This window comes from Lolium perenne, chromosome 4 (assembly GCF_019359855.2).
Source record: "Lolium perenne isolate Kyuss_39 chromosome 4, Kyuss_2.0, whole genome shotgun sequence".
NCBI lineage: Eukaryota > Viridiplantae > Streptophyta > Magnoliopsida > Poales > Poaceae > Lolium > Lolium perenne.
This window is the reverse complement of record NC_067247.2, coordinates 45,219,675-45,231,376: the sequence shown is the minus strand read 5'-3', so window position 1 is coordinate 45,231,376 and position 11,702 is coordinate 45,219,675. Positions and strand designations below refer to the sequence as shown.

Sequence of the window (11,702 nt, the reverse complement as noted above, 5' to 3'; positions counted from 1 at the left end):
GTTCATCACATCTCTACCAAGCAGCAAGGGGCAAAACTATTCGGCCGTGCACAACGAAGAAGTAAAATACAGCAGGAAGAAGGAAAATAAGCGCAAGCGCAGGAAAGTACCTAATGTTAAGCAGCCAACTGAAGAAGTGGGGGACCAGGAAGATGATAATTCTGAGGAGTTGAAAGGGAAAAATCCAGATGAAGTAAATGTGGATGCTGGTTGCAAGTTGCCAAAATCCAACAAGAGGAAAACTATGGATGATTACTTGGTTGGAGTGGTAGCTACCAACAAAAAATCGAAGGTTACTTCAACCTTTGATGGAGTGGTAGCTTCAAATAAAACTAGTCTCCAAGATGATCAACCAGATGCTAATTCCAAGGATCAAGATGTAGAAGATGAGAAGGAAACTCAACAAGTTGGTTCCGATGATACCTTGTTGGAAGAAGTCAGTGATGTTAACCACCAAAAACATGAAGTTCCTTTCAAAGCAGAAGTCAGTCATGATTGCGCCCCAAACATGATGTCTCCAGGGAAACTCCATGCTTTGAACCACCTGCAGCTCTATGGTTCAGGTTCCCAATCAAGCACTGATACCCCTCCTGCACATAATGTGGAAGTTAATGATGGAATCACAATTTCAGCTCAGATTCCAAGCAACAACAAGAAGTCAGTATCGTTTTCAGTGGAGGTTAAAGATAATAGCAAAACATCATACTCAGTTCCAATTTCAGAGCAGCAAATCTCAAGAAAAGTGAACCAAGGTAGTTGTGACAAGGTCAATGTCACCAATGAAAGCAACTACGGCTACATCTGCTACCCCTAGTCCAAGGAGGCTAACAAGGCTTGCGGCTGCAGCAATTAAGGCAAACCAGAACAAGGATGACGATGTTTTAGATCGCGCAACTCCTAATGAAAGAATTGAAGTAACTCCATCTGAACTAATTGACTCTACCATGAACAGAAAGTTGGAGCTTGACTTTACAGCCGCAGACCCTGTTCCTGAAACCGAGATGCAAAGGAAGATTCGTGAGCTCCGGGATGACTGCCCTTCTTTTGATCTTGGTCTTGACAACCCGGGCTCTCAAAGAAATTGAAACTGAAGGCCAAGTTCAGCAACCAGATGCTACAATGGAAGAACCTATAATCATTTCCAGCAACGAAGACAGCGGAGACTCACTTGATAAGATTTTTGCAACCATTGAAATGCCCAACACAACACCAGCAACTGTGAAATGCAAGGTGGTACACGAGGTTCATGACTCGCCAAGCAACCCAAGTAGCTGCACACCAGTGCCACAACCAAGAAGAATTGTCAAACCTGGACCTACGCTGCAATCACCTTACGAAAATCTTGTTAACAAGCCTACTTGAAAGGACACGGATGTCGCCTAGAGGGGGGGGGGGGGTGAATAGGCGATTTAAAACTTTTACGAGATGGGCTTAACAAATGCGGAATAAAACTAGCGTTTACTTTGTCAAGCCCAAAGCCTATATACTATTGTTCACCTATGTGCACCAACAACTTATTCTAAGCAATGGTTCACCTATGTGCACCAACAACTTATGCTAAGCAATACAAGCAAGTATGTGATAGCAAGATATATATAACTTCAAGCACGATGGCTATCACAAGGTAAAGTGCATAAGTAAAGAGCTCGGGTATAGAGATAACCGAGGCACGCGGGAGACGATGATTTATCCCGGAGTTCACACTCTTGCGAGTGCTAATCTCCGGTGGAGAGGTGCGGTTGCTTAGTGCTCCCGAACGTCACAAGAGGCTCACCTTGAGGTGTGGTTGCTCGATGCACACCAATGCCACAAAGGCCTCACCCCAAGATGCGGTACTCACACCACACACCGAACGCCACGAAGGCGCCTCACCTAAATCTCCGGTGACCCTCGCCACAAAGGCCTAGGTCACGGTTCCACTAAGGGATTTCCTTCGAGGCGGAAACCGGGCCTTACACAAAGATTGGGGCACACATCCACAACTTAATTGGAGGCTCCCAACAAACCGCCACAAAGGCCTAGAATCCGTCTAGGGTTCCAAGAACCCAAGAGTAACAACCTTCTTGCTTTCACCACCACGAATCACCGTGGAGAACTCAAACCGATGCACCAAATGCAATGGCAAGAACACCACAAAGATGCTCAAGTCCTTCTCTCTCAAATTCCAACAAAGCTACAAAAGCTATTGGGGGAATAAGAGAGGAAGAACAAAGGAATTCACAAAGAACACCAAGATCAAGATCTAGAGAGTTCCACTCACAAAGAGATGGATTTGATTGGTAGAAATGTAGATCTAGATCTCCTCTCTCTTTTCCCTCAAATGGGGGCAAGAATCATGGAGGGATTGAGAGATGGAGCAAGCTTCTCTAGTTCAACAATGGAGGAGAGAGAGAGTGAGAGAAGCTCCAGCCCAAGGAGGAAGAAGGGGGGTATTTATACCCCCCAAGAAAATCGAGCCGTTGGGCAAAACGAGGACCGGATAATCCGGCCTAAGTAAGGGCCGGATTATCCGGGGGCCGGATTATCCGGCCTCAGGGACAAAACCTGGACAAAATCCGGCCAAAAATCCGGCCCCTATACTGAGCAGCAATTCCTCAGGTCCTTAGCCGATTTCGAGGGCCGGCCCGGATATTTCGGAAATATCCGGCCAAAGCAAACTGCAGAAACACCAAAACTAAAACGGGCATAACTTTTGCATCCGGACTCCGATTTCGATGATCTTGGGCTCGTTGAAATCACAACAACGAGCTCTACAACAATATGCATAGAAACATCATAGTCCAGCAAAGGAGGATAGAAACAAATGATGAAAGGTTTGACCTATCTCAAAAAGACATACCGGTAAAACCTCCAATCTTGAAAATGCAACAAGTTGCCCATGGAAAAACCATTCTCAATGAACTAGAGCTTGTCATGAGAATAAGCAAAAGCTCTAAAATATCACATGGATAAGATCCAAATAAAACCAAGTAAGATGATGAACCAAACTCGAAAACGCAACAAGTGATCTATGCGAAATCCGTTTTCGATGAACTAGAGCTTGTCATGAGAATAAGCACAAGCTCTAAAACATCACATGGATAAGGTCCAAATAACAACCAAGAAAGATGATGCAAGGATGCAAAGGTTTGAGCTCTCTCCGAATGATACGATCGAGATACTCACTCGAGAGCCCTCTTGATAGTACGGCAACTAAACTATAAACCGGTCTCCAACTACACTATGAGACCGGTGAGAAAGAAACCCTATCAAGAGCAAACCTTATACTTGCGCATTCCACTTGAGCTCGATGACGACGATCTTGACCTCAACAAGATGGAACGCCTTTCTTGCTTGTGCTTGCTTGACGAAGTCTTGTGGATTGCTCCCCCATGATCCACCATGGGAGAGCTTCTTCTTCGGCGCATCTTCACATAACCATGACCACCATGTGGATGGCAAGACTCAAGCAAAGGATCTCTTCGAGATGGCTCATCTTGAACTTGCACTTCATTTCTCCATTCTTCATCATATTGATGTCTTGAAGTAACTTGAGGGCTCACTTCATCTTCATCTTCAAGACATACTTGACACTTGATATCCTTCATCAATTTCTTCTTATTGCAACCTTGAAGCCAACAAATGGTTCAAGAATTGCCTATGGACAACTCCTACAAATATAACTCAATGCAAACATTAGTCCATAGGGATTGTCATTAATTACCAAAACCACACATGGGGGCTCCATGCACTTTCACTACCGTCCCAAAGTCTGATGCTGAATTATACAACAAGGTATGTTCGTATGGCGGCAGAACCAAGCATCCTCTCAATGAAGAGAGGATAATTGACTACGGAGATTACTACATCCTGTTGCGTGACTTGGCAAACTCTGTCAAACCAGAGGGGTTGATAAGCAATACCACATGTGAGATTGCTTTGCGAGTTCTTGCTTCTGAAATGGTGAATCGGAAGAAATATGTCATGCCACTTTGCATTGCTGTAATTAAAATAACATGTCCTTCGTCCTTTTATACTGGAATGTTTCTTCTTGGAGATGTCTTAACAGTATTTGTCAGCAACTTACTTCTTTTTTCTTTTATGGCATTTTTTGAAATGCAGACAAAACTCAGGAGTGCCACATGTAACTTGGACAGAACTGTCAGGAAAGCATTTCAATGCACGTCGTCACATCGCCTAGACCACAAGGACTTTGTAAGTCCACAATCTATCACTAAAAGGCTTTTTTTTGTTTTTCATCAATCTAGTTGTCACATGTTTCTCCTTGCAGGTTTACCTAATTCTCATCTTACATTCCTTCATTTTTTGCGCGAATGCAGATAATGTTCTCCGTCCTACAAGATCTGACACCTGAAATTAAAAATGTGATGACTGGGCATTATTATCTAATTGTGCTCAACCTCAAGTCAGGGAGGTTCGAGGTCATGGATTCTCTAAGGAATGAAGGGAACAAGGGTCTTATGGCAGATGCTCGCAATATCATAGGAAGCATCAAACATTTTTGGCAGGTCAACTACAGTGAGTCAAAGATTGACATCTCCACATATAAGACTGTCTTCATTCAAACCACAAAACAAGATACAACGTAAATTTTCTGTCTGTCAACCCTATTTTCTTCATCACATTTTTTCTTACATCTCTTTTTATAAATGTTTTCTCAGCATTTGTTTTTGTTTCTTTTTGCTAGGTACGACTGTGGTTACTTTGTGCTAAAGTTCATTGAATCATGGGATGGAAAAAGGATGCTACCAATCAAAGCATCTGACATGCCAGCATATAGGAAGCTGTTTCTGAAAAAATGGATGGACCGTCAGGAGAACTTGATCAACTGGGAAGAACTACTGTTCAACAGTTGATAGCCAAGGTCTTACCCCTGGTATGGCAATGGATAGCTTTGCCGATTTTACTTCCACAATGTGAAAATTTACTGTGGATGATGCTACTTTTATTTTTTCAATGCCTATATGCAAATCATATCTTTCGTCCTTTGACGACTATTGTACATTACATACCCACACAATAAGATGTTCTCCTTCTGTAATGATTTTCTACGTATTATACATAAATCTACTTACCAACAAGAACAACAGTTTGGCATAAAATTGATATTGCACTGTCATCATTATGTAGCAACAACCTAAATTGCAGATCAAAGTACATTCAAATCGTAATGTTTCAACACAATGACTGTTTGCATTATAGATTAATGCACCAACTACCAAAACATAAAACATTTTATACATCTAGACCATGTTACGGAAGAAGTCTATTTCTGTTTGCTCCGGTACTGGGGTTATCTTGTTTTTGCATGAAGCTGCAGTGTGCTGATTAGACCCGCAGAGACTGCACTTCACAGGTTTAGAAGCCTTCAAATGCAACCCTGATTGTTTCCTTTTTTCTGCTGGTCGACCTTGTTTTGAAACATACTCTGGATCTTCAACATGATCAAATTTTGTAGAGCTACCTTGCCCAGAATGACCAACATTGCCTACATCTGGTGCCTCATCTTGAGTTGCATTACCTTTCTTTTTATTTTTCCGCTTTGCAGACTCTGCAGCTTTCATTGCTAACAAGTCTTTCTCCAAAGCTAGCATGTATTTGTCTGCTACTACCTTCCCTTTATCAGAAGTTGATGCTATTTTAGCGACTCTAGTGTACTCATTACACAGAGTACCATAACGTATAAGCTGCCTCTCTTTGTTAGTTGGCTTCCTTTCTGATGGGACTTTTGGCAATTCCATCTTCTCCTCAACTATTGTATCTTCAAGCATTCTCCACCTTCGCAGTATGTATTTTTCTGGAATATACTCAGTAGCACCCAACTGTATCATAACTCTAAAAATATGGCAACATAGCAAACCATCTCTGTTAAACTTGCAACACTCGCAGTTGTAAGTTTCAGTCTCCATGTTAGCCTCAACCCTATATCTGTTCTTACCATATCCGTAAACATAAGGTTTAATTGGCATAACATCATAATTTTGGCCATCAACATGCTGGACATTGTAGGACGTAACTTTCATGATTACGCTCGGAAACGCAGGTAGATGGGGTGCGTATACACATCCAAAGCTTGTTGTTCTAATGGATAATCACCCCATAGCCTGAAAATCTTGTCTTCATCCTTAAATTCAACTGAATCCTCTGCAACATCAATTTTCTCTTGCAACTTCAAGTACTGTTCGAAAAAATTGTGTAGGCTGTTGTGTGGGCTAATATATCTTTTCAACACTGCATTGAACCCCTCACTCCTAGCAGTAGTTTGTAGGAAAGGGAAGAAGCGTTCCTTGAAATATGCTGGGACAAATGTGGCTCTAAGATGATATAGATCACTCAGATGAGTGTTGTCAGATACATTGTGTTTCATAATCATCTCTGCCCACCTCATTTCAAACTCTTCAATTGACATGCTGTAGTCTATTACTTCATTCAGTTCCTGCCTTAGGTCCTCATGTTTAGACAAGAAATTACCCAACACAGCCTGTGCATTTTGCATGATGTGCCACCTACAGTTTCTGTGTGTGCAATCTGGAAAACATTGAAGAATTGCAGTTCTCATAGCAGCATCTTGGTCGGTTATGAAATTATCTGGTTGTAGTCCACCCATAGCTTCAAGAAATTCCTCAAACAACCAAACAAAACTTTCCACGTTTTCATTCTTTAGAAAACCACAGCCTAGCTGTATAGTTTGGCCGTACCGGTTGATACCTATGAAAGGAGCAAACGACATGTTGTACTCATTTGTCATGTAGGTACTGTCAAATGAGAGGCAGTCACTGTAGTTTTTGTAAGCCGCTATTGCAGCACCATCAACCCAGAAGATGCGGTCAACCTTGTCAGCATGGTCTGTATGTAGATTGAAGTAGAAGTCTGGATCTTCCTTCTTCATTTTCGCAAAATGAGCAAGCAAAATTGACATGTCCTTGTGCCTATGTTCTTCATCAATGGTAGCCATGAAGTTGCTCACATATTTGCTGTCATACGGTACATTAGCTAGCCCGCCATACACTTCTCCCATTATCCTCATAATCCTACCAGCTGACAGGTTTACCTTGTGCAACATCCTAACAAAATCCTTCTCTTCCTTGGGAATCCCTTTATGAGACCTCAAGTACTTTTTCAGGGAGAACTTCTGAACCAATTTGTGATTATGCTCTTCTATGAAGTATGTCACATGCCACTTCTGCCCTTTCCTCTTTACTCTCAACCTAGCCTTGCAATCAGTTTTCTTAGTGATGGTACGGTTCCTCTGCCGAACCGGTGGAGCTTCTAGCTGATTAATGTCCTCATTTTTCCCACTCTTGTTACAAACAAACAATTGCTTGTCCTTCTGGCCATCAAGAGTCGAGTTCTTCGATGTACTACATTTGATGGAAAATCCAATCTTATGGGCGTATTTGTTGTAGTGCATCTTTGCCTCCTCCCATGTATCAAATTTCATCCCTGGGAAAGGTGTTTGGATTTCAGTTTGACTGCACGGTGTCGACTGAACTTCTTCATCATCATCACCTGCTGAATCATCACTTGACAGTGTGTGACCGGTTGTAGCTTCCGTGTCAGCAGAAGCACCTATGTTGCTCTGCTCTGGATTTACATGCTTGCTATGTTCTGGATTTGAATTGGCTCCTGTTTTGCATTGCTCTGTATTTGCATTTGCTGCGGTATTGCTTTGCTCTGAATTTTTCGATCCTTCTGCTCTGATTGTTGGTTTACTGCTGCTGCATGGTTGTTCATCCAAATCATCAAGCATTGAATCATCTTCCATGAATGGTTCATTAAGATCTAGTCCAACAGCAGCACTTCTTCCAGCCATGTCTGAAAATAGAGAATAAGATGTAATTCAACTTACTGGTTCCTTAAACAAACCAAACTAGCAATTGTAAAAACTAGCCAGATGCTACAATACAAATGTAGAAACATTTTACATACATATGAGTTTGTTTGTTTTTTCAGTGCTTTTGTACTAGTAATAATTTCAGTTATCTACAAAACTAATGTTGTTTTTCAAATCTTCTGATTTTTAATTTCTTATGTATACTTTGAGAATAACATGCCCACTAACAACTTTCCTTTTTTTTTTTGCACAGCTTACATCAACTGATGTTTTTGGATGTCCACCCAACTGATGTCATTCTCCAACAACAACTAGCTGGAAAGAACAAGGCTTAAAATCCTTCTTTTAGGTTCGTCTTTAGGTTATAGACAATGAAGTTCCATGGATTTTGGATGCAATCAGAACCAAATATGTTTCGTATCTACTCTAGTTTTGTTTTTAGCTACCATGTTCTGGTGCATGGTTATTTTCCAGTTATGATTCTTTTCTACAAGCCTGTGCAAAATTACATCAATTATTTTGCCAGTTTTATGATTCTTTCTACATGCCTGTGCAAAATAGTATTTCAGTTATTCAGTTCTACATGCACATGTAATCAGACAATGCATCTGCAACTTCTGTAGGGAAAGACCATGTAAGACAGCATTTTTACAGAAACAAATGTTATCATTTATGCATTCACAGGTTCAAATTACTTTTTTGTGTTTGCAAAATCCTGTTTTTTTACATGCTCCAAATCCATACCTGTTGCCCCCATAACAGACAAATATACATCTGTGTTCTCTCATGCTTTTTGTACAAAGCTACTACTCTAGATCTACCAGTTCATGACAGCAAGTTTGTGCTAGTAGATTGAGTTAGATGTACAAAGGTGTACAAAAGCAGCTCTGGGATTGAGAGCTTGAGTAGAAATCCATCAGAGATGAGAATAGCAGGAACTGGTAATAGGATTTTGTACATGTAAAAAGAGGAGATCTTCTTGAAGCTTGAGAAGAGAAGAAAAACTTGCAGATTTGTACTGGTAAGCAGATAGTGTACCTAGATGATGTTTTTTCTCAGATCGTATTGCAGATTTGTCTCCTGGTACGTTTGCTCAACTCCAGATGTATTTTTGTTGGCTGGATTGTGTATCCTGGAGTTTAGTATCCAGCAATGAAGCTGTTTGGCGGCTGGAGGAGGAAGAAGGTCGAAGATAGGGTTTGGGGACAGGGATGTATAAGCAGAGTTGTCATTGGGCCTGGGCAACGGTGAGATTTTGTTGGCTGCAAGCCAACCAACGGGCAGCTGTACTTTTTTTGGAACGTAGCGTTTTGTCCTGGCCCGCCGGTCCAAATTGGAAAAGCAGACGGGACCACGGGCGGGACCACTTTCTATTTTGGGAAAGAAAACGATTCGGACAGGGGGCACTCCGGTAGACTATATAGTGCTATAGCACTGCGTAGCAGGGTCCTTTGCTAGGCCTGAATCACCCAACTTCAATTAGGTGAAAAATATGCAAGTTGTACTTTTCACTAAAGCAAACTTGCATCGACTGAGGCTTTGAAAATCTCAACGGACCGCTCCATAAAAAATGATTGGTTGATTAATCCTTTAGGGAGTGCAAGTTTGATATATAAACTAATTTATAGAGACTCATGTTGTGATATTAATTGAACTTTGTGTTTTGGTTTTTCGGTACATACTCTAGACTAGAAATCCACAATGGTTACCTTTCGTCAGCCCATCAAAGTCTCCTACCCCATTTTCCATGGCGCTTCGTTGATTCACGATCATATATTTATGTTGCAATGCAACAAATGGAAAGTCTTGAAAGTTTGGAGATCAACATCTCAAAAAAAAAGTTTGGAGATCAACAATTTTGTGAACCGAGTTTGGGAAGTTCTAATAAATCCACTCATGAATGGGTACAACATGGCGGACCAAATTTAAAGACTGAACACCGCTCATCCTATAATTTTCTCTTATATCATCCTCTAATTCATTATGAAGTTGTTTTTCAAATATCACTTAGTGTTTCTCCTTCAAAGGAGAGATAACATGGGCATCATGTCCAAAGTAAGAGGGTGGGACGAGTGAGAGCCTTGTTGGCGTTTTGCCGTCACGAGCCATCGTGTAGGATGTCGGCTGGCGTAATCGGTCGCTTCAAAATCTTAGTGTTGCATGTCCTAAGTGTGACGTCGTTTGTGCGCGCAACCCTTTGCACTTGAAAATTGTTTTGTTTTTTTTTCTTGTACTATATGTCCTTTCATATATTCTTTTGAACAAGTGATGGTTCCTGAAGGACCCAAAAGCGGCATTATATTGCATTATATCACGGGGGTGGGCTTACAAGTTACCTAAAGGTCTAGAAAGAAAATATAATTACAACCAAGAACAACACTTATATAACAAGGACCCTGATTTTTTTTTGGAAAATGTGATCGAGTCTTCTCCACTACAACAAAAAAATGAACTCACTGCCTGAACCAACTATATCGTCGCCAGGGACGAACACCTTGGGGTGGCACCATTGTGTCGCATCTGATGGAGTCAAAGATTCTCCAAGTCGGCCTATTGCTAGGAGAAAGAAGAACCATTGTCACGTGACTGAGGAGGGCTGCTGTTGTGGGTATACTTCATGGGTGTACCATCGACAGTGCCTAGATCCGGCAAGCCCGGGTGGCCCACAGATGGTGATGAGGTATGTGGCCCATCGGGCGGCCCAGTTGCTGTTGATCATGAAGGAAGAAGTCCGGCCCAGGATCAGTAAGCCGGATCCGTACCGACATCAGGAGTAACCCGGATCCACGGAGGCCCATGAGGAACCCGGATCCAGTACGACGTATATGGAAGGCGGATCCGTGACGTGCACGACAAGATATTGTACCGTAGCTAGGCTGTCTGTAATCCGGCTAGGACTCTCCATGTAAACCCTAGATCCGTGCGCCTTTATAAGCCGGATCCTGGGAGCCCTAGAGGCAGAACAACAACTCATTGTAACAACGCGAAAGCGCCCAGATAATTCCAGACAAGCAGCAGTAGGCCCTGTCATCGTGCAAGTGTTCCGAAGCTGGGTAAATCGTGTACCACCGTCCCGTGTGCACTCCGCCCTAGGGCCCCTACTTCTTCTCCCCCTCGTGAGGATCCCTCCTCCGGGGTACCGTCGATTAGGCAACGACAGTTGGCGCCCACCGTGGGGCCTGTGGCGTCTGGAGGCCGGAACCGGGAGGGTTCCGCCATGGGAAGCTACGACGACACCATCGCTGTGGGGCGCGTCCTCTACGCCGGAAATCTGCCGATCGTCCCTCCGGATGAGTGTTGGATTCCGGCTAGGGCAAACCCCGTCAAGCTCTCCATCGTCCCAATTGGCGGCATACACATCTTCATCGGGGAAACCGTCGATTCCGACGGAAACCCACTGGTAAGTAACGCAGACGCGACCGCCGCAGAGCTGGACGCTGTCGCGAAGATCCGATCTGAGATGCAGGAGCTTCCCAAGGAAGATTTCGCCTCGGATCTGGAAATTTCAAAGCCCACCCAATCCGCCCCTGAGCAGGAAACAACGGTGGAAGACCAATGCAGATCCACCTGGGTCTCCCAGGTGTTAGAAAAGCAGAGGTGCCACTTCGTACACTTCTTGGCCCACACCGCCGGAACCGCCCCTCAAGAAGACGGAGCTGGTCCTGAGCAGGTAGAGGCACCGGAAAACGACGCGGATCCGGATCAGGCTGAGCCTGTCGGAGAAAGCGGAACTCCGGTTGAAGAGTCGATTTTGGGCAATCTGAGCCCAATTTCCGGAGATACCCCCTCCATGGACACTGACGAGTTTTACCGCAAACTAGGGGAGTACGGTCTCGGTGATCAGCCTGAAGTCGACTCCGCCCAGCCT

General features: G+C 43.2%; 1 protein-coding gene across 1 annotated transcript; it reads right to left on the bottom strand.

Annotated features, from left to right (window-relative positions):
* Window positions 1-6,025: 6,025 nt before the first annotated feature.
* On the bottom strand, window positions 6,026-7,813 carry LOC127346736 (protein FAR1-RELATED SEQUENCE 5-like). Its single transcript, XM_051373009.2, has one exon. It carries the CDS (start codon window positions 7,811-7,813, stop codon window positions 6,026-6,028), a length of 1,788 nt encoding a protein of 595 aa, XP_051228969.2.
* Window positions 7,814-11,702: the final 3,889 nt, after the last annotated feature.

What these genes read in the sequence shown, in the direction of transcription:
- LOC127346736 (XM_051373009.2), bottom strand. Translation starts at nt 7,813, where the DNA reads ATGGCTGGAAGAAGTGCTGCTGTTGGACTAGATCTTAATGAACCATTC.